This window comes from Acinonyx jubatus, chromosome B1 (assembly GCF_027475565.1).
Source record: "Acinonyx jubatus isolate Ajub_Pintada_27869175 chromosome B1, VMU_Ajub_asm_v1.0, whole genome shotgun sequence".
NCBI lineage: Eukaryota > Metazoa > Chordata > Mammalia > Carnivora > Felidae > Acinonyx > Acinonyx jubatus.
Genome location: NC_069382.1, coordinates 83,779,290 through 83,806,406, shown reverse-complemented (window position 1 = coordinate 83,806,406; position 27,117 = coordinate 83,779,290). Strand labels below are relative to the sequence as shown.

The 27,117-nt window shown below is 34.6% G+C and overlaps 1 protein-coding gene across 8 annotated transcripts in view; it reads right to left on the bottom strand.

Moving 5' to 3' along the window:
- Positions 1–3,824: 3,824 nt before the first annotated feature.
- The window catches only part of MGAT4D (MGAT4 family member D), a 72,501-nt gene continuing 49,208 nt past the window's right edge, over positions 3,825–27,117 (bottom strand). For 2 of the 8 annotated variants that reach the window (XM_053216935.1, XM_053216937.1), the window contains 6 exons: positions 26,096–26,209; positions 23,895–23,970; positions 22,261–22,375; positions 19,164–19,294; positions 14,972–15,079; positions 4,899–11,108 (listed from right to left, as the gene is read on the bottom strand). In XM_053216935.1, coding sequence (XP_053072910.1) covers positions 11,088–11,108; positions 14,972–15,079; positions 19,164–19,294; positions 22,261–22,375; positions 23,895–23,970; positions 26,096–26,209 — 565 coding nt within the window. In that variant the 3' untranslated portion in view covers positions 4,899–11,087. The other 6 variants (XM_027066469.2, XM_053216938.1, XM_053216933.1 and 3 more) reach the window with 6 other exon arrangements.

Below are 27,117 nucleotides of genomic sequence, written 5' to 3'. Positions count from 1 at the left end.
CTCCTCTTGCATCTTTAGGAGAGTGTCATAGCCTTCCTCATATAGGTTTTACACAGTAGTTTACCTTTGGATCAACTTTATTGAGATTTACATACAATAAATATCATTCATTTAAAGTTTACAATTTGACAGGTGTATGTATACACCTTTGAAATCACTTCCACAATCAAAATACAGGATATTTCCATCACTTTCAAACGGTTTCCTGGTTTTGTACATTTATTCCTAGGTTTGTTCCTGAATCTTTTTCACTGCTGTTATAAAAGAGATTTTCTCATTCATCACATAATCTAAGGATTTATTTTCACTTTTAAGAAGTTACTCATTTATATATATATATTATATATACATATATAATTTTTTTTGAGAGAGAGTGCACACATGAGCAGGAGTGGGGGAGGGGGAAGTAGAGGGAGGGAGAATCTGAGAATCTCAAGCAGGCTCCATGTCCAGCACAGAGCCCGACGTGGGGCTTGATCCCACGACCCTGAGATCATGACCTGAGCTGAAATCAAGAGTCTGATATTTAACTGACTGAGCCACCCAGGCACCCAAGCAGTTAATAATTTTTGAATGCCAAATTTATATCTTGATTCCTTGCTAAATTATTTTATTTGAATTAGTTTTGTGATTAAGTCCCCTGACTTCTTCAAACAGAATTTTACTTATTTTCCAATTCTTATGCCTATAATCTTTTTTTCTTATCAAATTTCACTGGCTAACATTGCCAGAACAATTTAACAGTCCTGAAGATAGCAGGGGATCATTTGCTCTGATTTCTGATGTTAGTAGAAATGCCTCCAGTGTTTCCCCATTAAATAAAGTACCATTTTTAGGATTGAGGTACATACCTTGTATTTATGATTGTCAGATTTAGCAAATTAAAATACACAACACCCCATGAGATTCTAATTTCATATAAACAAGTAATTTTTTAGACATACTTTTAGCATGCATTTTTCATATGTGTTTTTTATCTGGCCTTTAATTTTATCATGTTAAGAAAGTATCCATTCATTGCAATTTTCTTTAATATTCTTATTGAAAATAGGTCTTCCCTTTTTTCAAAGGCTTTTTTCAGCATCTATGGAGGTAATCATTTGATTCTTCTCCTTAGACCTATTAGTAAGAATCCTACCCAGATTTTTACACCTCTGGTATTAAAAAAACCAGGTCATGGTATGTTGTTTTCTTAATCTGGCTTGGGAATTTATTTCTAATATTGCATTTAAGGTTTTTGCATCAGTTGTCATAAATGGTATAGGTCTGTGGTTTTCTTTTTTGTGCTGTCATTATTAGGACCAGGTATTCATGTTATACTTACATCATTAAAAGAATTTGTGAATTTTCCTTTTTTTGCTATACTCTGAAACAATGTTAAAACATTGGGACTATCTGGTTTCTAGGAGTTTAGTTAAGTTCCCCTGCGCAATCATCTGGGCCTGGTGGCTCTTTGTGCTTATAATTTCTCAATAAATTTCTCTATTTCTTCTATGAAAATTCATTGGTTTAAACTTTCTGTCTCACATCTCCAAAGGCAAGGGAATTAAAAGCAAAAATGAACTATTGGGACCTCATGAAGATAAAAAGCTTCTGCACTGCAAAGGAAAAAATCAACAAAACTAAAAGGCAACCAACGGAATGGGAAAAGATATTTGCAAATGACATATCGGACAAAGGGCTAGTATCCAAAATCTATAAGGAACTCACCAAATGCCACACCCAAAAAACAAATAATCCAGTGAAGAAATGGGCAGAAAACATGAATAGACACTTCTCTAAAGAAGACATCCAGATGGCCAACAGGCACATGAAAAGATGCTCAACTCACTGCTCCTCAGGGAAATAAAAATCAAAACCACACTGAGATATCACCTCACGCCAGAGTGGCTAAAATAAACAAATCAGGAGCCTATAGATGCTGGAGAGGATGTGGAGAAACGGGAACCTTCTTGCAGTGTTGGTGGGAATGCAAACTGGTGCAGCCGCTCTGGAAAACAGTGTGGAGATTCCTCAAAAAATTAAAAATAGATCTACCCTATGACCCAGAAATAGCACTGCTAGGAATTTACCCAAGGGATACAGGAGTGCTGATGCATAGGGGCACTTGTACCCCAATGTTTATAGCAGCACTTTCAACAATAGCCAAATTATGGAAACAGCCTAAATGTCCATCAACTGATGAATGGATAAAGAAATTGTGATTTATATACACAATGGAATACTACTTGGCAATGAGAAAGAATGAAATATGGCCCTTTGTAGCAACGTGGATGGAACTGGAGAGTGTTATGTAAGTGAAATAAGTCATACAGAGAAAGACAGATAACATATGTTTTCGCTCTTATGTGGATCCTGAGAAACTTAACAGAAGACCATGGGGGAGGGAAAGGAAAAAAAAAAGTTAGAGAGGGAGGGAGGCAAACCATAAGAAACTCTTAAAAACTGAGAATAAACTGAGGGTTGATGGGGGGGTGGGAGGGGGGGGGAAGTGGTTAATGGGCATTGAGGAGGGCACCTATTGGGATGAGCACTCGGTGTTGTATGGAAACCAATTGGACAATAAATTTCGTATTTAAAAAAAATTTTTTTTAAACTTTGTCTCTACTCACATCAATTTTGGTAAACTGCATTCTAAGAAATCATTTTATCTGGGCTTTTAGAAAGAAAACTAGTATCAGCAAAACAAAAACCTATCAGCTCACATAAAGTTCCTCATAATTTGTTGCCTATGACTGGCTATTAATAACACAACATCTAAAAATGTAATTAGTTTTCATAGGAAAATGCCTGCCCAGATAATTACTGAAATTCTGCCACAGGGTGGATGGTCCGTATTAAGCGTGTACAACAAACCTTGAGATACTTTTATACACCTATGTTGGTAGAGGGTTAACTCTCTCCCTCTCCCCAAGAGTGTAGTCACATTTACTATTACTGCTAATATTAGTTATATTACCATGTTACTGTTTACTTCAACGGTAAATAGTGCAGTTGTTGGTAGCTTATCTCAATACTTGAATTTTTTGTAAAAGGGAATTTTACCTATCATGTCTCCAAAGTTTGCAGAGCTTCTATTTACTTCAAAAGTAGTGTTTGAGGGGGGAAAAAAAGATTTCAGTAGAAATTTGTCTGAATGTGGTTTCTACAAACTCATCTGTTATATTGAGCCAAGGGCATAAATATATCATATGCTTTCATATATATGCTTGAGGGAAAGTGACTTTTAAAAGCAAAATCAGTATGAATGTTATAAAACAATGCCCAAAACAGCCAATAAGTGCTATTTGCTCTCCAAATCACCCCTTTCTCAGACACCTCAGTCCAGGGACCATGGGTGAGGAGTGAAATGGTCCAAACATCCAGCAATTGGGCAGAAGAGATGGGGATGGAAACTGGGGGTGTCTCTCCTGGCTACACTATGAACATTTTCTGGAAATGCTTTGTGTTGACTGCCAAAATTCTCTGTTCTGGAATCATTTCATTAAGGGCAACAGTTATTGTGTTGAATCTTTAAGGCTTCTCTTCAACTTCTCTTTTTTTTCTTCTACATCTGCCACAGGTAACATCCATGTAATATCTTTTCTTCTTCTCCCCCCACCAACCACCCTAACCCAGATTCACTGAAATATACTTGACATATTGCTTCTTCTTTTCTAAAAGGAGAGACTGAAATGGACACATGTGAACAGTTCATCTTTCATATTCTTTTTATATGTTGGTATGTGACACAGTTCATACTGAGGTAAATATGTAAAGTTTTGGCACTCAAGGATAGGTAATACACAATAGGAAGTACAATTTTCATATTTTATTGATGAATAAGAAGGAAGAAGAAATATCTCTTATTATCTCTCAAAATAAATAAAATAAAACTCAACAGAATAACAAGAAGAATAGTGGAGTTTAATAGACTCCTATAAGAAACTGATAATCAAGCAGACAAAAATTAGGAAGAATTTTAAAAACCTGAATAAGTAAATTAAAAAGCCGGATATAAGAGAATTCTGCACCCAATAATTGGGAATATTTAAGAAGACGTTTCCAAAGCACAAAACACATTTATAAGAAACAAATGAATGCAACATATTTTAAAGGGAGTCTACAGACACTATACATTCTTTTCAAATTCACATGAAACATAAGCACTCTTAACAATTCTCAAATCTCATCACACAGATAAAATCCACTAAGAACAATGTAATTAAATGAGAAATCAACAGTAAAAGATGGCAAAAACCAACATATTTGAAGAAAAAAGAAAAAAAGAAAACACTCCCAAATAACCCATGAGCTAAGAAAGTAATAATAAGAGAAATTACAAAATCTTTTAGAACTGAATGACTATCGGAATACATAAATATCAAGAGGTTGGTAAACCAATTCAAACAGCACTTTAGGGGTAAGTTTATAGTTTTAAATGCACTTATTTAAAAGACAAGAAGATATTGTGGCACTGAGAGACCCAGGCTTAAATTGTGCTTTCTTTAGATGTCCTGACAAAATGGATAAGAACATATACCAATTTACACAGAACCTGTCCATGACATGTATCTGAACTATTAGCTATTTATTAAGATTATGTGATAGCATAACTACGTCAACAAAATTCATTTCTCAATTTTCAAAAACTTCCCTGCCTTTACTATTTTTTTAATTAAATTATAATAGTAAGGGTACAAACATCATAAATAAACACTGCAATTTTCCTTGACATAAGAGGGAGCTTAACACTTTCAAGCCTACAAGTGTGTTAATTTCTGAATTCTCTTCTATACAATTATGCATTTTCATTATTATAATTTCTGAAAGATGCCATGAGAAATCAGGCTTATCTGAAGTTCCAGTGTATTACAGAATTTTTCTTGTTATGCTTATTATCTTCATATTGTCTGAAATAAAAACAAGAAATGTATAGTATCTAGAAAATTAATTAAATAGAAATTAATTAATTCACAAGGATATAATTATTTTTATGAAAAATTTTGATAACATTCTTTATTCTATCCTTTTGACCACTCTTTCACCTTATAAGTAGAGAAGAATATTTAAATTGGCAAAGACATGATTCTTAAGATGTATTAGACAATATCAATTTTAATACCATCATGGTGTTAAAATTATTGAAAGTAGATTTCCATCACTGGGATACCTGGGATTATCACTAAAGCCAACCAACTGTTGTAGATAAGGTACAAATATTTTTAAATAAACTCTACACCTAACATGGGGCTCGAATTCACAACCCCGAGATTAAGAGTTGCATGCTCTACTGAGCCAGCCAGATGTCGCTAATATGACAATATCCAGATATTTTTAAACATTCACTTTATTTTTATAATTTAAAATATAAATAAATATAGGAAAGATTTAGGATTGAAACATAAACATAAAATTGAAACATAATAATCTTTTAACACTAATATATGAAAGAAAATCAGAGACTAAATATAAAATTAGAACTGGAGAAATTTTGCTGTGAATGCAAGAAAATATGAGTACTACATTTCATATTAAATTAGTTTTGAATTTCTTGTTAGTCAAAGGGAACAAAAATACCCACAATGGGCCAAACAAATCATGACTACTCCTTGGGAAAGTATATCCTTTTTCTAATTAAGAGAAAGTTGTCACATGTATCTTTACATTAAAAAAAAAACAAAACAAAACTTTAAATAATAGTCTTGAAAAACATGCAAATATGCCATATATTGTTATTCAGTAAAAGTCAAAGGCATAAACTCAATTCAATTAAAGCATTTTGATGGGAGATATCTATCTACTTCCTTTCCCTCCATCACCTCCAACGAGGCTTAGTAGATTTAGCAACAGCAATAAAACAAATGGGTCACACATACAAAAAAAAAAAGTGATTGTTTAACTAAATTCAAAGTTAATTAAGTATCCTGTATCTTATTTGGTAACCCTACTTCAACACATTGAAACACTTTGCCCTAAGCCCAGTGAGCCGCAGTAAAACAAAAATAACTTTTCATGTAGGATGCCGCGCTGGCAAATTATAAAAACACACTATTCTCTTGCTTACCAACTAATAGAAAAACTAAGTATCTTATTTGAGTTTTCAGAAATTATTCATACAGAAATATTTTATTTGTTTCTAAACCTCTTTTATGTTTATTATAGACGTAGAACATGAAATGATAAAGAACATTTAAATTGATGGCAGGCAAAATTTTTAAAAATTTAAAACTTAGAATATTCATCACCAAGATAAATGTTTTTATTAAATTATTATTTTTGAACTACTAGCTAGATGAATAGAAATAAACCAAACTATTTTTCTCCTTAATGAACTATAGAAAATTTATCTTACATTTTAAAAAGTTTTGTGAGAAGTGTAATATATAATTTAACTGGTTAAGGAACAAATTTTACATAAAAGCTTTTTTAAAAGACTTAAAGAAATGAATATTAAGGTGTTGCTATGTTAGACCTGGTTAAAGAAAAGAGGGTGACATTTATCTTGCTGGGGTCATGAATGTAAATTTTATTTTACTTAATAAAATTAAAAGTTGACAAAAGTTGAAATGTAGTATCTAAACCCTTGGTTCTAGGTAGTGGACGGCTAGACCCCACTGAAATGATAGTAAATGAATGAAAAACATAAAATTCCAAATGACATAAAGAATAGAGGAGGCTCACAGCTGAGGAGACATTTAATCAAATTAACGAGAGACATAAATCTGATGGAAGAGTGGGGCCTGACAATGGAGCCGAGGAGTCTGTGACTTCAGCATGTGGAACACAGGGCTAGAATGGAGATGGCAAATTTGATGAAAGATGGAAGCCAAAGCGGAGCTAACCCTGAAGAAGGAAGGGGGAGTGTTGTCGGGAGCACGGGAGAGCTGCAAGGCCTTTTCGCCCCAGGCAACTGATACACATAGTCTTCTCTAAGGAAAGTTGAATGAGCCACCCAGATGTAACTAGCAACTAGGGCAGGCACTGGGTGAACCTATGTCCCAGAACAAAGCTCTTTGGGACATAGGTTGCGATGTTGGTGCCCCTTCACTCAAACCAATGGGAAAACAAAAAAACGGAAAAAAAACACTCCAACACAAAACAATCACAGCCTAGTCACCCACATACTCTACAACAGAGTTTGTAAGCCAAAAAATTTTTTTTCTTTAAATGTTTATTCATCGTGCGAGAGTGCACGCACGCACGTGTGAAAGGTGGGGGATGGGGACAGAGGATCTGAAGTGGGCTCTGTGCTGACAGCAGAGGGGCTCGAATTCATGAACCATAAGGTCATGACCTCAGCCGGAGTTGGAGCTTAACCGACTTATGGTGGCCATAAGCCAACAAATTCTATCCATGTACCAAAAACTCTCAGGAAGCCTCATTCCTTTCAATTTTATAAAGGAATATGAAGATAAATGCAGTGTGGGGAAAGGAGTGGGGAGGGAGAGGAATTAAAATTACCCATATTTGCCACCAGAGAACCAAGAATCACTAAATATTTGAGGAAAGTGTGTAACCTAACAGATCAAAATAGACAAGCAGATAGATTTATCTGGTCACAGAAAAAACAGCGCATTCAGAATACAGAAGAGAACTTTAAAATGTTTCATGAGGGGCACTTGGATGGCTCAGTAGGTTAAGCATCTGACTTCGGGTCAGGGTATGATCTCATGGTTCGTGAGTTCAAGACCCACATCAGGCTCACTGCTGTCAGCACAGAGCCTGCTTTGGTTTCTCTGTCCCACTCTCTCTCTGCCTGTCTCCTTCCTGCACTCTCTCTGTCTCTCTCAAAATAAATAAATAAACTTTAAAAAAATAAAAATGTTTCATAAATAGATCTAATAGTATCCTGAGATTTGAGAAAAATTGTATTCACAGCGCAAGTGGATGCTAGGAAAAAAGGAATAAAACAAAAATAAAGTAAACACTGATTAGAAAAGTTAGTCAAGGAATCCACCTAGTGCATAGAAAAACCAATGATAGGACATAGTAAATAAAAGCTATGACACGTAGAAGGTCAATTCAGTAAACTTAATATTTGATTATTCTTTCAGAAAATTCAGAAAAGAAAGGGGCAAAATAATCAATGTCATAATATCCCATCAACTGAATATTTGCATCTCCTTCCTCAAATTCGTATGTTGAAGCCTAAATCCTCAGTGTATTTGGAAATATAGCCTTTGGCCTTTGGGAGATAATTAGGTCAAAAAGGTGGAATGTTCATGAACGACTTTAGTGCCTTTATAATGGGATAAAGAGACCAGACCTTTCTCTACTCTTGGCCATGTGAGGATATAGTCAGAAGACAGCTGTCTACAAACCAGGAAGTGGGGTCTCACCAAAAGCCCCCATGCTGGCATCCTGATCTTGGACTTCCCAGCCTCTACAAATGTGATAAATAAATTTCTGTTGTTTAAGCCACCCAGTTTGTGTTTTTTTGTGTGTGCGTGTGTTTTGTTTTTTGTTATGGCAGCCCAAACTGACTAAGACATAGTAAAAATGAATAAGTATCTAAATTTTCATCTATACTGCAGGAAAAATAATGTGGATAAATAAAAATTAGCAGTGTAAGTGTATTATTTAGCAATATAAAGAAAACTACCAAGCATTTAAACCAGAATGATTAAATGTCCTTGCCTCTGGTGAGTCAGATAAGGATGGGGAAAATGCAGAGGATTGTTGCTCTTTTTGTTAATGTTCAGCCGGATATATGTATATTGCTTAATAAATATAAACAAAGCTAAAAATCTGATACGATTGAATTTTATTCCATTTTGAAACGCACCCTTTGGAAAATGGAAGGGGTAACCCATTCTGCAGCTCTTTCATCAGTTTGGAAACACCTAATTTTAAATATCTAAAAATGTTAGCAAAAGGATAGTTCCCGATTTCCCTGAAATTGTTTTTGAAAGGGAAATCTGGTTGCAGTGGAGGGTGCTGAAGGCACTTCAAATTCCTAATGTGGGAGGGAAAAAATGAGGTGGTGGTGGTCTCTTGCTGTTCTTGCAGGAAAGAAGGGAGACATTCTGAAAGGAGCTTGTTAGAAAGACAGGTGACTGAGAGGGTAACAGATAAAGAAGTTGCCTGGGAAATTTGTTACCTGCGCTACCTTCTTCAAATTTTGCTGACCTCAGTCCCACTAAAAAAATAAAACAAACAAACAAACAAACAAACAAACAACATGATGCAGGTCTAATTGAACTCACAGAATGCAGGATTATCTTCATGGAAATGCACCCACATTTTCATGGTGAAGTGGTATGTATATAAATAATGCATACTTTTGGTTATATACTATGTACCTTTTTAATTTATTTTTATTTTTTTTAAGATTTTGATGATTTTTATTAGTAGTTTATTCATTTTTTAATTTGCATCCAAGTTAGTTAGCATATGGTGCAATAATGATTTCAGGAGTACACTCCTTAATGCACCTTACCCACTTAGCCCATCCTCCCTCCCACAACCCCTCCAGCAACCCTCTGTTCTCTATATTTAAGAGTCTCTTATATTTTGTTCCCCTCCCTGTTTTTATATTATTTTTGCTTCCCTTCCCTTATGTTCATGTTTTGTATCTTAAAGTCCTCATATGAAGGAAGTCATATGATATTTGTCTTTCTCCAACTGACTAATTTCGCTTAGCCTAATACCCTCTAGTTCCATTCACATAGTTGCAGATTGTGCCCCTTTTACTGTTGAAATATCAAATGTTAACTCTGCATGAACACCTTCCATCCATAGAAATCATTCTGAGGGAGTGTCAGATGGAAAGCATATGAGACCAGATGAGAAGGGGAGGATTTCAAATTCCAAAACACACTGGCACCAGCTACTAAAAAGGTGAGAGTGGCTCTAAGGATGACCCAAACTCAAGAGACAGTGGATATAGGGGAACAGGCAAGGGCCCTGGAGTTAACTGCAGAGTCACAGTTGGAATATATGTGCTTATGCAGAGCAGCAGACATCAGAAACGACCATTCCCCAGCAGAGGCACTGGGTGTGGGTGTTTCCAGTGGAGAAGCAAGAAGGGTCTTCCCTACTCAGAAAAAAAGCTTGTGTGCACAGGGAGCAGCAGTAGACTGCCCCATTCCTCCCACCAATAGTGGAGGAAGGCGACAGAAAACAGAGTCAGCATTCACAACGAAACAAATAGAGAGTCTCAACAAGCAGGAAACAAAATCTCAATTCAGCGGAAAACTGAGGTCAGTCAAGGAAACAGATGCCACTGGAGGTATTCTGAATAAAGAAGTAGACTTAATGTAGATGGAGCAAACTGGAAGTGATCCCAATTGTTGGAAGGATTGGGGGAGCAAAGGTCAAGAAGGCACGTTCAGGAAATCTGGAAGTACGAGGGTCATATGGAAACCACGGCAGATGATCTCAGCTGCCTGGCAGCAAGTGTGATCTCAATTTCCTGTCCACAGCAGGCAACTGTTACCTTCTCTGCTGTCTTCCACATCTACTGGGACTATCTCTCACTGACAGAATCTAACATGGCACTTTGTGGGGAAAAATATTCTGTACTGCATGAGTTTTCCCCTGAGAAACAGGGGAGATGGAGAGAAGGATGGCAATGATGCAGAACTAACAATAAGCATAGAAAGTGGTTAAAATAACGAATTACACATATACTAATGTGCTAATGGTTAAGTGTAACTAATTGTCTCTGAGAGATAGGAAGGGTATTGTGTACATAAAAAGAATCAGCTGAAAGTCCTGGAAATTAAAATTTTGTTTTTGGAAGTTAAAAAACAAATAGGCCAAAGAGTCAAAGTTCAAGAATGAACTAGTAGGCTGCCTAATAAAGACGGTGAATCAGGCACAAGTATTTACTTTCACTCTTTCTAGAAGTCACACTTAACCTTCAGGGTCAGTTAAAAATACAGGATCTTACAAACAGAATGGGAGGGGAAACAATGGCAAAAGAATGGAGGTCTGTGAAAGCTGTATGGAAACAGAAGTACCATCTGCAGCAGAGAAACCCCCCTACTGCTAAAAATGGAGGTGAAGATGGGGCAAAACTGTGAGACTGGCTTGCAAGTCTGAGGTAGTTGAAGCTCTAAATACCCTCTTCCGCCCCATGGAGCGAAGTGATGATCTTCTCTTCACTCTTGAAGGGTAATTCTCTGAAAATGCAAACATAGGGTATCTAGACTCAAACCAGGGTAAGGATAACAACGATAAACAAGACAAATAAGTGAATCTTGACAAAGTGAACACCGAAACCCCTACTATCTTTGCCTACTGGGCTCCCAGATTCTCTAGCAATTTAATTAGCCCATGAGGCAAAACTTAGAGACACGAACAGATGATTCCTTAGGGAAAGAGCCTAGCCACTCCTCCCCAGACAGTGAAACTGACAGGTTCAGCCATGTGCTCAGGGCCTCCAACCACCTTTCTCCTTTTGAACATACAATCTATGATCACTACATACCTGAGGAAATCCTTCAACTTGAAGAACAGAGACCAAAAACAACAATAACAACAACAACAAACCAACTTGGAGGAAATAGAAACTATGCAGGAATAAGAAGCTTAAAAAAATATTTTAAAAATATTAAAATCCTCAGAGGGTTAAGTAGAAGTATTTCAATCATAAAATAAGAACCAAGGGTTATAAAAGAGGACAATGACATTAGGAGAACAAAAGGAGTTCTTCAGACATTAAAGCTACAATAGCAAAAACAAACAACCAAACCAACCAATCAATGAAAACTGCCCTCCTTCCCAAAAAACAAAACAAAACAAAAAAGCACTCATAAAAAGGATATAAGGCAAAATTCAGAAGAACTTTCAGAGAGTGAAGCAAATAGAAAGAAAATAGGAAGGAGAAAGTAAGAGACAGAGAGAACATCAATCTAAGGAATCTTACATTTGAAATAGGGTTCCTTAAAAAGAGCATAGAAAACAGAGGGAGAAATTTATCAACAAAATAATTTCTGAATATTTTCCAGAATCGAAACACGAGTTTTCATATTAAAAAGCCCTACCAAATATTAAGCACAATAGATACAAATAGACCTATCCTATCATCATGAAATTGTAGAATCTCAAATAGAAGAAAAGTTTTAAAGGTCTACAGATGGGAAGATTGGTCTGATACCAAGAAACAGGAATTAGAATGGCTTTAACTACTTTTCATCAGTTACAGTCTTGAATACCTTAAAAAATCAGAATTCAGAATCCTTTGCCTACCCAACCTAACAATTAAGTTTTATAGACTGCAGTCATTTTAAGATGTTTTAGTTTTCCAAGAATTTATCTCCTACACAATCTTTCTCAAGAAATTACCAGGAAGAGGGGAGTGTGCTTTACTAAAACAAATGAGTTGACCAAGAATGATACAGATTTGAGATATAGAAAACAGGAAAATCAACTGCCTGGTTCCTAAGATATATGCTAGAACTGGTCAGAGGCTGCAGGAGAGAGATTTTTCAAGGTTAGGAAGTGGTAGAAATGCAGAAAAGCATTCAACAATATTCAACATTCAGCCATGATTTTTAAAATGTTTCAATACATCAGGAACAGATTTAGATAATTTGCAGGCAATCTGAGGATGAATTAGTGATAAGTACATTGAAATAAAGCAAACTTAAAACAAAAAAAAGCTGCATAATAAAGGAAAAATAGAGCATACCATGCAGTTTAAGTGTAAACAGGTTTTATATTCTCGTTATGAAATCACTGAATACTGAACTAAGCAATGGCATAACTATATGGACAGAGTGGAGGTTTGGGTGGAGTGACCTGTATCAAGGTGAAAGTCTTTCATTCATTGAAAGGAACTGTTAAGAAAATGAAAGAGCAAGTCATAAGCAGAGACCATGTATGTACAAACAAAAGTAAACAGGTGAACAACCCATGGGCAAATACTCAGACATTTCAAAAACTATATACTACATTTCATTAAAATCCATATTTGGTAAAAATCTATTATTTCATTATATATATACACACACACACATATACACACACACATACATATATACATACATACAGCTAGTACATGAAAAGATGCTCAACATCATTTGCCATCAAAGAAATGCAAATTAAAATCATAATAAGATGTCAGGATCTGCCTTTTCTAGAATTCCACATTGAATCATAGAGTATATAGTCTTTTGCATTTGGCTTTTTTCATTTAGCACAGTGTTTTAGAGATTCATCCATAGTGTTGCATCTATTGATAAGAATGAGGCTTCAAACTGCGATCTATTGTCTCCAAATTCATTGTATGTGTACAGTATATGATAAAAAGGAAAAGAAAATACTCATTATTCTCAAACAAAATATTAGAGAGTATATCAGAAAGTTATATGTATAAAGTTTTAAAAATACACAAAATATGATTATAAAATAAGGCTAATAAATATCTGATAATTTTCTATATATTTATATCAATTTTTATACTTACCACTATATTATCAAAGGCTTATTTTTTTATATGAGATAGTCTCTTAGCCACTTTGAAGAAAGTTGAGAACTAAGACTAATCCTCATTATGTCATTTTTTCCAAAGAATGATGCTGATCATTTTTAAAGAAGGTACTCGAATTATGAAACTCCTAATAATAAATATCCTGTTAGAAAATTTTAAAATAATATGATTAAATAATTATAATAATTAAAGTAATATATATTTTAAAAATATACAATCCACATTGGACATGTCACTAAACTGTTATTTATTTCTATTTTACATGGTGTGAGGTATAAAAAGGTAAAAAGCTAGGTTATAACATTAAAATATGAGTGATTAGATAAATATTCTACTTAATCGGTTGTAAATTTACAAAGGTAGGGTTAAAACAGCTCATCAAGCAAAAAAATACAATGGAAGAAAAGAGTTCCATTATAACAGCACCAACAAATAGAATGGTATAGACCAATTTCTTTCTGCATCACCTGCAGCTATGTTTTATGTATTTTTATGATGTTATTTTTTGCATGCAGATTCATAAATTTTCAATATACCAGACACTTGTCTGTTTTGCTTAATGAATACTTTCAATCTAGAATTTCACCTTGCATAATAGCTAATAGCTAACATCTACTAAATTCACACTATGTTTCAGGCAGTGTTCCAAAGAACTCAGTACAATAAATATATAGAGATAAGGAGTAGAAAAGGTGGAAGGAGGGCTGATCATAAATAATGAATGAAATGATGAGAGTATGTGCACGTGCATTTCTCTCATTTCAACTGCCAAAGATTAAAGCAGTCATTTGCTTTGTTGTGTGAAGAAATGAAGGGAGAGATGTCAATAGTATTTCAAAGGTGGAAAACATCTTAAGGATCATCTAATTTAAACTTCTCCCTCTTACAGACTGAAGAGAGCACAGAGGACATAGGCCACCGTAACTAAAAACTACGTGTTTTGACTCCAAAGTCTTTGCTTCTTCTACCCTACCAAGATGCTAATTATAAATAACATTCAATTATAATTCAATTATATTATATTATATATATATACTATATATTTTATAATTAAATTATATTCAATTATAAATAACATTGTTTCCAAAAATGATGGAAAATTTAAGAATGATAAAAACCAAACAATACCAAAAAATCAAATTTTTGTTGGTACAATAAATAGTGATCTGAAATAAGAATGTTGATACATCTAAATTAAATAATAGGGACATTTTATTTGGAAATATTCTTGTCTAATTTTAAATATTAGACTAAAATAGTGAGTGTATTATGATTTTTAAAACATGTTTTTAGTCATTACTTGAATTGCACAGCTGTTACATAATAGTAAGGCAAAGAAGTTAACATAGGCTAGATTTTTCTAACCATGACAGATAACTTGGTCTTGAAAAGATGATTGCTCTTTACAATATATAGCTATTGTAAGATGAACTATGTTTAAACAACTACATTTTACAGTCTCTCTCATGTTTCCATCTCTCCTTTCCTAAACGATATTTTATAAGTTCACAAGACATTTTATATTACTCAAGTAACATTTCAAAATCTTACTTTGGAATATTGTTCTCTTCCAGGGAATGATGACTGTATACCCACATGCTGGAAAAGAGAAGGTTTATATCGAATACGAATTTGCTTATTTCGTTCTGCACACTTTTCCTGGGGAAAAAGAGAAACAATAATCTTCTGTAACAACCCAAATACTCCTTTTTATTGCTTTTATGGATGGAAGAATTCTGTATTATATTAGTTTTTGCCAGAGTTCTATTTTAATACTTAAACATTAAATAAAACTTTATTACTTAGATTTTTCTTCATAAGAATAATAAAAGTTGAGGTACAAAAAGGTGTTAGTTAAAGCATGTATTTTCTTGAACTCTGTCATAGAAAATCAGGCTACTACTGTACCAACTATAATTTTCCACTCCCTTCTTGTTATTTCAACAACATAAATTAAATTTTTTTGTATTTTTCTATCCATTCTCTCAGACTATATTATTCTTTGTCTTTTCATATTAATTAATTCCTACACTGTTACACCCCCCTCAATGTATTAAGTAGAAAAAAAAAACATGATTAAAACAACCAATATTATGCTTTATAGAAAAAAGATTTGGTTAATCTCATTAAAAATAAAAATAAGAAAGATGACCTGTGAAACCACCCCTTAATATTACAAGCAAACATTTGAAATTATTATGATCACTGAGAATTACTTTACATACTCTATACTTAAAAATTCATAAAAATACATCTCAAATTTATATACTCAATATATTCAAGTATAATTAACATAGTGTATCAATTTCAGGTACACAATATAATGATTCAACAATTCTATATATTTCTTAGTGCTCATCAAGATAACTGTTCTTTTAATCCCCTTCACCTATTTCTCCTGTCTCCCCACCCACCTCCCGCTGTGGCAACCACCAGTTTGTTCTCTATATTTAAGGTTCTGTTTGTCAATCTCTTCATTTGTTTGGTTTCTGAAATTCCCCATGAGTAAAATATTATGTTATTTGTATTTCTCTGATTTATTTTACTTAGTATTATACCCTCTAGGTCCACCCATGTTGTTGCAAATGGCAAGATTTCATTCTTTTTTATGGCTGAGTAATTTTCCATTGTATATATACCACACCTTTATCCACTCCTCTATTGATGGATACTTGGGTTGCTTCCATATCTTGACTATTGTAAATAATGCTGCAATAAACACAGGGGTGCATATATCTTTTCCAATTAGTATTTTGTTTTCTCTGGGTAGATATCCAATATTGGAATTACTAAGTCATATGGTAATTCTATTTTTAATTTTTTGAGGAGACTCCATACTGTTTTCCACAGTGGCTTCACCAATTTGCATTCCCACCAATAGTGCACAAGGGTTCCTTTTTCTCCACATCCTTGTCAACACATGTTATTTCTTGTGTTTTCTATTTTAGCCATTCGAACAGGTGTGAGGTGCTATTTCATTGTGGTTCTGATTTGCATTTCCCTAATAATAAGTGATGTTGAGCATCTTTTCATGTGTCTGTTGGTCATCTGTATGGCTTCTTTGGAAAGTATTCAGGTTATCTGCCCATTCTTTAATCGGATTAGTTGGGAGTTTTTTGGTGCTGAGTTGTATAAGTTATTTATATATTTTGGATATTAACCCTTTATCTGATAGATTATTTGCAAATATCTTCTCCCACTTGGTAGATTGCATTTTTGCAATCTTTAAACAGCAGGCTTACTTAAATGTATTTCTACGCAGTACAAACATGTAGGAAAGTATTATATTAAAGGATTGTTTTTATAACTGTAAAGTATTTAAATAATCTAGAGTTAATTTAATTTGAAACTAAGGTCAGATAAAATTAGTTGAGGAGTTAAAAACCAGCAAATATAATATTTGCTAAGCTATTAATAGAAGTTCCAATGAGATGGCATTATCAAATGTTGGCTTCCCATAAAATGCCCCTTTAGCTCTGCTAAAGGAAAGCTGAGTTAATTGCTTATTGCAGTAAGGGAGAAACTACCTTAGCAGTGTCTACTCAAGTGTTGTGCTTATTTTTTAATTGGGTTATTTTCCTGTTATTGAGTTTTGGGAATTTTATATATATTGTGACTACAAGTCCTTGTTGTATATGGAATTTACAAATATTTCTTCATAGTCTGTGGTATGTTATCTTCTAACAGTAAAATTTACATTACAAAAGATTTGAATTTGATGAAATCTAATTTAGTAATTTAAAAAAATGGATCATAGTTTTAGTATCATGTCTAAGAACTCTTCTCCTGGATCCTGAAGATATTTTTTTACACTTCTAAAGGGTTTAAAGTTTGTTTTATATTTAGATAGGTGATCTACTTTGAAATAATGTTTTTATCAAGCAAGATGTTTAGGTTGATATGTAGATAGGTACGTATATACATACCAACATCTACATATCAACCTAAACATCTTGCTTACATACATACCTATCTGCATATCACATTTACACACATCCGATCCATGATCATGGTATGTCTCTTTCTTTCATCAGCATTTTCAGGTTTTTAGCATATAATCTACATATCTTGTTAGTACACACACACACTCATACATATGCATCATGAATAGTCTCTATTATTGATAATTTGTTTTTGAGTCTTGTCAATCTTCTTATTGGTTTTCTTGCTCTTTTCAAAGAACTACTTTTATGTTTTCAATTTTGTTGCTTTCTGACTTCATAGCTAATATTTTCTTCTGCTTGATTTGGGTTGATTTTACTCTCTATTTCTAGTTTCTTAAAGTGGAAGCTGAGATTATTAATGCAAAATCTTTCTTCTCTTCTAAGGTAAAGATTTCTTCTAGGATAAATTTCTCCTTAAGCAGTGCTTTAGCTGAATCTCACAAATTTTGATAGGTTGTATTTTCATTTCATTCTATTCAAAGTATTTTCTAATTTCCTTTGAGACTTCCTCTTTCATTCATGGTTTATTCAGGAGTGTATTGTTTAAATTCCAAGTGCTTGCAGATTTTCAGTTATCTTTCTGTTATTAATTTCTTCTTTTTAAATGTTTATTTATTTTGAGAGAGCGAGCAGGGGAGGGGCAGAGAGAAAGGGAGACAGAGAATCCCAAGTAGGCTCTGCACTTCAGCACAGAGCCTGATGCAGGGCTCGAACTCACGAATCACAAGATCATGACCTGAGCTGAGGTCAGATGCTTAACCAATTGAGCCGCCCAGGAGTCCCCATGTGTATTTTATTTATTTATTTATTTATTTTTTTAAATTTTTTTTTTTAACGTTTATTTATTTTTGAGACAGAGAGAGACAGAGCATGAATGGGGGAGGGTCAGAGAGAGGGAGACACAGAATCTGAAACAGGCTCCAGGCTCTGAGCTGTCAGCACAGAGCACAACGCGGGGCTCGAACTCACGGACCGTGAGATCACGACCTGAGCTGAAGTCTGCCGGTTGACTGACTGAGCCACCCAGGCGCCCCCCCATGTGTATTTTAAAATAATGTGTTTTGTATTGCTGTTGGACGTAGTGCTTTTTAAATATCAATTAAATCCAGATGGTAGATGGTGTTCAATTCTTTTCTCATTGCTGATTTTCTATGCACCAGTTCTGTTCTTGAGAGAGGAGTGTTGAAGTCTCCAACTATACTTGTAGACTAATCTATTTCTCTCTTTAATTCTGTCATCTTTCGCTGCATGTATTTGAGTCTCTCTTATTAGATGCATACACTTTTAGGATTGTTATATCTTCTTGGTGATTTGACTCTTTTAGTATCTTTCTTGATCCCTGGTCAAATTTTTTGGGTTTTGTTACCAAAGTCTACTTTGATATTAATATAGCTAGTACAAATTTCTTTTTGTTATTGTCTGCAAGGTATTTATTTTTCCATCTTTTACTTTTAACCTATGTATTCCATTATATTTTAACTGAGTACAGACAGCAATAATTGCATAGTGTTTTTTAATCCATTCTGATGAACTATCTCTTAGCTGGTATATTTTGACATATTTAATTTGCATCTATCATTTTATTATTGTTTGTCACTTTTCTTCCACTTTTCACTAAATCTGTGGCCTCTCATTATTTGATGTAGTAGGTATAAGTGTCAGTAAAAATTCTGGATACCAGAACTTAAAAACTAGTGCACTCATCAGGTTTAGTTCTATAAACAAATTTCAGGGAATTACATTAGACAGATAGTATTTTCCTAAAATAGTTTGTATTTACAAAGTAAAGAAATACTCACAGGAGTCTCTCCTGGGTTACACATCTTTACCTGAAAAATGTCCCCCAAAAGCAAATCTATGGGTTTATCTTTGTAGAACATTAAAAAAAACCGCACAAAGTCAGTTAAGTCCTCAGATTTAAATAGCTTTCCTACGAAGAAAAAGTAAACAAATCCAAATAACTCTCGAGTGTTTATACCATATATTATAAAATAACCCTTATATATAGTTGTTCATTCTATTAACAAGAGGAAGGACCAAAAAATCATTAAAAATTAAATATATCCTTATGTAAGTATATCCTTAAAGCATTCATGAAGTTGAAGGATAATAAAATAATATATCTGCTTAAGTATTACAGATTACCACTTCTGAGACAGAGAAGTGTGAAGCAGGTTTAGAATAGTGAATACCCTCAGAAAACCAATTTTGATAACCAATGAGGATCAATTTCTAAGTCTTGTGAAAGATACATATACATAAAATGAAATGTACAGAAGCTATAATTTTTACTTAATTTTGTAGAAGCGGATCTATAACCTGACTTTCGTAGAACTTTATCAATCTACCACATTTTTTATGTTTAGTATTTAATTTTGATTAAAATATAGCATTATTTCAATATTTGAGCATCATTTTATAAGAATTAAAAAAAAATTTTTTTAACATTCATTCATTTTTGAAAGGCAGAGAGAGACAGAGCGCGAATGAGGGAGGGGCAGGAGAGAGGGAGACACAGAAACAGAAGCAGGCTCCAGGCTCTGAGCTGTCAGCACAGAGCCCAACGCGGGCTTGAACTCACGGACCGCGACATCATGACCTGAGACAAAGTCGGCTGCTTAACCGACTGAGCCACCCAGGCACCCTTCATTTTATAAGAATTTTATTTCTATCTTATATTTGTGATACTTAAAGATTTGCTATACTTTAAAGTAGGATATTTCCTTAGGTCCAATTGCTTTCTTCTAATATACTGCATCTTTGATTTTAAAATGAAGTTGAAGGTATAAGATTCGGGTAAATGTTAAAGTAAATAGTGTAAAATACACCTATTTAATAAATATGATAGTAGGAAGTAATCATGCTTCCTTTTCTTTACTAGGAGTTGAATCTGTATGAGTTATTTAATCAAATGTATAGTTATATTTTAATTTTTTGGTTTTTATATAGTAACCAAAGTAAGTGATTTAATGATGGAAATAGTTGAATCAATATTTGTCTTTTCCTTATCTGCTGTCAGCATGCTGTAAAATTCTATTTAGCAAACTCATGTTTTTGGTAATATTGAGTAAGAAAATTGTTAGTGTTATAACAACACTAATAACAAAAAACAAAGCTGTTGTAAACTTAAGCTTAAATAAGACTTCAGGATTACATATACAATGCTCCTTGTTCAGTGTGCTCTTGGTCAGAATGTGAATATTCTCCAGCCTTCTCACACCGGGCTTTGGTGAGAAAGATACAAAAAATTTAAAATTTTTGCAGTAATGTATCAACAAAATTACTTCCTCTTCAAGCTTATCAGGTATTGCTGTTACCTATAATTTTTCCTTGTATTTAAATCAAGGCTGAGCATAAACCTTTGGGGTTTCAAAACTGGATTCTGCAATACTTGACAGAAAGTATGGAAAAGAAAGTTATCAAGTAAATATATCAATAACAGATTTCACTAGCAATCAGAGAAATTCTTAACACTCCTCCCAATGGCAAAAATAAATAAATAAATAATGATGTAATAGAATCACATGTTGTCAAGCATATGGGGAGGTGGGAACTCATACGCACTGCTTAGGGGACTATAAACTGTACAGCCAATCTGCAAAGTAATCTGGCATGACTTAGAGACACAGTCATATTCACCCTCAGTAGTCCTGATCCAGGGGACAAAATATGTCACTTCATTTCTTTGTGGCAGCAGAGAGTTGGGAGCAAAGTTGACCGCTTTGAGGACGGAGAAGTCAAATGGATTATTATGTGGGGCGTATGCAACAGCAGTAAGAAACAATAAACTAAATTGACACAAATCAACATGTTGACAGTTTCAAAATCTAGTTTTGAGGACAAAAATGTTAAGGGGCATGAAGAGGGTTATCACATCACCATTTATGTAAATTTTAAACATAAAAACATGATAAACACCAATATAAGCATATTTATATGTATACTTTGTTTTAAACGTTTTAAAATGTCTATTATTTATTTTCGAGAGCGAGAGACAGACAAAGCACAAGCAGGGGAGGGGAAAAGAGAGGGAGTCACAGAATCTGAAGCAGGTTCCAGGCTCTGAGCTGTCAGCATAGAGCCCGATGCAGGGCTTGAACTCACAAACTGTGAGATCGTGACCTGAGCAGAGGTCTGATGGTTAACCGACTGAGCCACCTAGGTGCCCCTATTTGTACACTTTGAACATATTAGAATGGAAGCCTATTGGGGGGTGGGAGGAAGTGGAAGTAGGGACTGGGCATAAAATGAAAGAACAAAGTAAAAGAGGGCTCCTGTATGAAAGCAAGGATGATATGCACCATGGAATGAGTGTGGTAATTCAACTTGCCACCTCAAGGTTCAAACAAGAAAAAGTATAGGAGGGAGGGTAGAAAGAGTGGAAGGAAGAAGAAAGGAAGTCTATAAAAGAATTTTTTTTTTAAATCCCACGATTGGCCCAATTTTAGGCATTCTTCCATGGTGGGTATGATTCACTTATTTTTATACTTTTCTAAGTATGTCACATTTGGCATAGTGGAAATTACCAGGAATTTAGAGTACGGTAGTCTTAAATCAGAATTCCTTTCTTACAACTTTAACTCTTTGAGTTTTCATGTAAAATAGAGCAGTACCCCTTAGTCACTGAGTTAACATGTGGGCCAGACTTGCAGCAAGCATTTAGCAAGTAGTAGCTTTCTTACATTTTCATCACATGTATAGGCTGCTTATTTATATTGTCTATCTCGGAAAGATTGGTTTAAAAATACATTTACTGAAACTCAAGATACTTGAATTTGATCTTAGTGTTAAATTAACAGTATCTTTACAGAAATCATGCCATTCCTTTCCATTAAGTAACTAATAAGTTTTTAAGAAATTTTAAGATTATTGTGTGCTAGAAAATACAAGGCTTACCTATGAATCCAAGAATTGAAAACTCAATATAAAACCAATTATTTGAAGTGATATTATGCACAAAATCTGTGATTTTTGTAAAGTACATCTTTTTAGCTATGATATCATCTTCTAGCTGGAAAAAAAACAAAAGTCATTAGTTCCTTTGATGCTTCCATTGAATAAATTGCATTTGCTTGAGAACTGAAAATACTTTCTCAATAGAATACACTGAAAAACCAGTTTTTATGAGGTTATCTTATTTTTAGTTCAATTCACTGAGGGTATTTACTATTAGTTTTCACTGTGAGATTCTGAGACCAGAGATGAGGTTTCTTTCCTAAGTAGTAATATGCAACACTCAATCTAAATCCTCATTGAAAAAAATCTATTTATCTGAATCTATTTACATCCTTACAAATACTTCCATTCCCAGTTTAAGCCTAATTAGCTTTATGTTTGAGATGATAGGCGCCAGGTCCTGTCACCAGAGAACCAGGGACTGTGCTTGGCAATGAGATGACGAAAGGGAACTGGCACTCTCATCCACAACTAGGTGGGTAGATGAATGTTGGTACACATAAGCCTAAGAATAGCTCTCCATAAGAGAGGGGGAAAGAGAAACTAGAATTTTCTCCTAAAAAATATTTATTTATTTATTTTGAGAGAGAGAGAGAGAGGGAGAGGAAGAGCACGAGCGGGGGTGGGGGGGGGGTGCGAAAGAGAGTGGGAGACAAGACAATCCCAGGCAGGTTCTGTGCTGGCAGCACGGAGACAAACTTGAAACTCCATCTCATGAACTGTGACATCATGACCTAAGCCGAAATCAAGAGTCAGACGCTTAACATACTGAGGCACCCAGGCTCCCCTAGAATTTTCTTTTTTTAATTTCGTATATATTATGGGTAATCTATACAATAAGAGGGCCTCCTAAATGATTCAGAAAAATGTGGAAATCCGCAAGCACGTTACCAGAGCACAAACTAGAATCACATTGTTTCAAATTGGGAAGAATACATTGGGTGGATCTCATGTTTCTGTTAACCAGAAATCAAAAGGCTCTTTTTTTTTCTTCTGGTAAAAGAGAAACACCTTGCTTCAGGCTTTTTTCTAACGTTTCTCTCATCTCCAGTGTATCTTACAAACTCTTCTTACAACTGCACATTGTCACGTATAGTGAAGTATATACTCACGGCTGAAACATAAAACTCTTTATTTAACAATATGCCAGAATTCAGGGGATCCAAACTATATACAGTTTATTTATTTAAGAAATACAGTAAGGCACTTTAGAAATGGGTAGAACATAAAATACAAAAGGAGACAATGTAGGGTACCAATGGCGTATATTAAGTGTTCAAAATGTTTGTTTAATGTAATAAATTTGCGGGGAGAGAAATGTAGGGAGCATAATTTCTATTTTTTTCTAATTTGAGAAGTTCTTTTCAGTTTGCTTCAGGTAACTATGATTTCCTCTGTTAATAGTAAACCCCACTAGAAGACTTAGTTCAAATCAACTTTCAACTTCCTTTTGGCATTTTCTTTGGCATATTCTTATTTTCTGAATACAAAGTAAGGTTGAGGAATACAAGCAGGAAGGAAGGAAAACATAATACTTCCACTTTAAATTATACATATATATACCAAGGTCTTACCTGTAAATAATACATGGCCTTTGGTTGGGCATAAAGCATCAAAAAACAAAAATCCAGTACTTGTTTGATGCGCCAACTAAAGATAAATAATAAAATCTGTTAATGTTTGTCATTATTACATAATTATTTATAAGCACACCAGTAATTAAACACAAACTTTGTTTAGCCCTTTGCTAACATGGAGTACTGTCTACAGTAAGTGAAATTGAGTGTTACACTGAAAAGTTACATCAAAAAGGTTCCCATCTTCATTTAGTGGCCGATACCTGCCATTGCTAAACTAGAATAAGCATAATCTATTAATTTTATGTTTTGGTCAGTTAATTTTTGATCTGTACAAGAAAGTTAATATCCCTTCTCATCTTAGGTCTCATTCAAATAAAAGTAAGAAGAAACTTGATTCTAATTTAACACTAAGCTAGATGCAAGGCCAGTTCCTTAAGATACAAAGAACAATACACAATGCACCTCTCGCCCTTCTGGGTTTCATAATCTTCTATGAAAATATGGAAAAAAGTAAGATCAGAATGATTAGATAAGTGATATACAAAGACGTTGGCAATGATGATGTAACATAAGACAGGGCGGGTGGAACAGGGAGCAGGGCATTCAGTGAGAGGACCAGTATCGCAAAGACATGAAGCATGTGAGAGAGCCTGCCACCTTAGATCTACAGCACCAAGAATGGATGGAAAAGAAGCTGATGATGGTAAGGTGGGAAGAGACCAGATCATGAAGGAAACTTTGCACCTGATCTCCTATGATTCTTCTGTCTACACTATGGAGAATAAATTGGAAGACAGGCTAGGTGAGGCTTAGGGAAAGCAAATAGATCATTAATCTCCTGAAGCAGAGGAATGGTCCAGAGCAGAGGAATGGTCCAGAGCAGAGGAATGGGAAGGAGAGGGATGATGCAGAGAAAAAAAATTTTTTAAATAAATGTTTATTCATTTTTGAAAGACAGAGTGTGAGCAGGAGAGGGGCAGAGAGAGAGGGAAACAGAATATCTAAAGCAGGCTCCATGCTGACAACAGCGAGACAGATGCAGGGCTCGAACTCATCAACTGTGAGATCATGACCTTAGCTGAAGTCAGGACACTCAACTGACTGAGCCACCCAAGCGCTCCAAGAGAGATTTTTTTTTAAAGAAGAAATGATAGAGACATAAAGGGCAGAAGGAAAAACAGGATCTAGAATGCCTCCCAGCTTTATGACTCTAAAAACTGACTACTTAATTAAATCAAAATCCTTAAGAGATTTCCAGATTCTGACATACCATTTATTATTGTAAAACAAAACAGAGCTAAATGAGTTTCCTGGGATAAGATGTTTTTTCTGAATTCTGGCATTTCTTTTACTCTATTAAGTTTTGAGGAACCGAATTACTACATTTCTTATAATACCTTCCACATTTATAATCAAACAGTAGTGTTCCTTTGTACACATACAAACCTTTTAATTGTTCAAAATTCTTTCATAAATACTATCATATTTTATTCTCACCATGATTTTTCCAAATATACAACGTAGATTTTATTATACACACCAGAAAGTGGAAGCAGCTAAGAAAACAAAGGCTAAATTGCCAGGATGACCAACAAACAGAAAAGCTGGAATTAGAAGGCACGTGTAATAATTTATAACCCCAGGCTTTTATGCCCTTTTATGCCCTTTTATGCCCTTGCTAATTATCAGCTGAACATGTGAACACTGATAATCCAGTGCTGGTGGTAAATGTTTTCTGGGGAGTGGGGTGGGGATGAACCACGATTTGTAGCTTCTGCCCATTTCCATAGTGTAGTTGCTCCTACCATCGCTGATTTCATGCTACCAACCTGACGTCACTGGACGCAGACTGGGAAGGCACACACATAGTCGTTCTTGCAAGAACTGACTGTGAAATGGGATCTATTAGATGCTGGTTCCAACAGTACATCCGATGAAGTTTGTTATTTGAGAATACTGTCTTCTAATACATCACACCTAATTTTTTTTAATGTTTACTCATTTTTGAGAGAAAGACCGAGTGTGAATGGAGGAGGGACAGAGACAGAGAGGGAGACACAGAATCCGAAGCAGGCTCCAGGTTCTGAGCTGTCAGCACAGAGCCCAACGCAGGGCTTGATCTCACAGACTGTTAGATCATGACCTGAGCTGAAGTCAGACACTTAACCGACTGAGCCACCCGGGTGCCCTGATACCTCTCTAATTTTCCTGAGTCCTCAGTTGACTGCTTGACATGTAACATGTTTGGATAAAAAAAGGCAGGTATTGAAATGACTTCCAAGGATCCAGACTTCAGCTGCCTTTTGAATCTGTAAACAGAAGTGGAAGTTTGTAATTGAATATTTGATTTACCAAATGAACAAATACTTAAAAAGAAGGTCTTCATGCATGTCCATGTAATATTTTTATTCAAATTATTTCACAGGTTGATACATGATATCCACATTATGAAACTAATACTTTTTAGCTAAAGTATTTCTTTTATAAATTAGTGCACAATATAACAAAAAGTTAAAATATATAATATAAAATTAATTTATTTTCATAAAAATTATAGGCACTTTAAATTTTTGCAAGTTTACAACCATATATATACCCTAAAAGATTCAAAATAATGAAACTAGTGAGTTAGCCTAGAACATTAGGTGATTTTTAAAAATGCATAGTTTTGGGGCACCTGGGTGGCTCATTCAGTAAAGCGTTTGACTCTTAGTTTGGGCTCAGGTCACGATCTCACAGTTTGTGAGTTTGAGCCCTGCGTCAGGCTCTGAGTTGACAGCACACGGCCTGCTTAGGATTCTTACTCTCCATCTTTCTCTGTCCCTTCCCCCATCTCTTCTATCCCTCTCTCTCTCTTTCAGTAAATAAATAAGCTTAAAAAATAAAAAAATGCATACTTTTGAGCTTAATAAGATTCCTACTGGATAACAGCACTGTGGCTCCTGAAACTATAGATTCGTCACAGCAAGCAAGGATTAAGGGTGACTCTTGTCCACACTCATTGGATGACTATGTATGCTTTTCATAATCTTTATTTTGTTGAGTGGAGGGATGGGATAAATGGATGATGGGTTTTGGGGAAGGCCCTTGTTGGGATGAGCACTGAGTGTTAAAAGTTAAGCGCCGAATCCTTAAATTCTACTCCTGAAACTATCATCACACCATATGTTAACTAACATACAATGTATGTTGGATTTAAATGAAATAAAAATATATA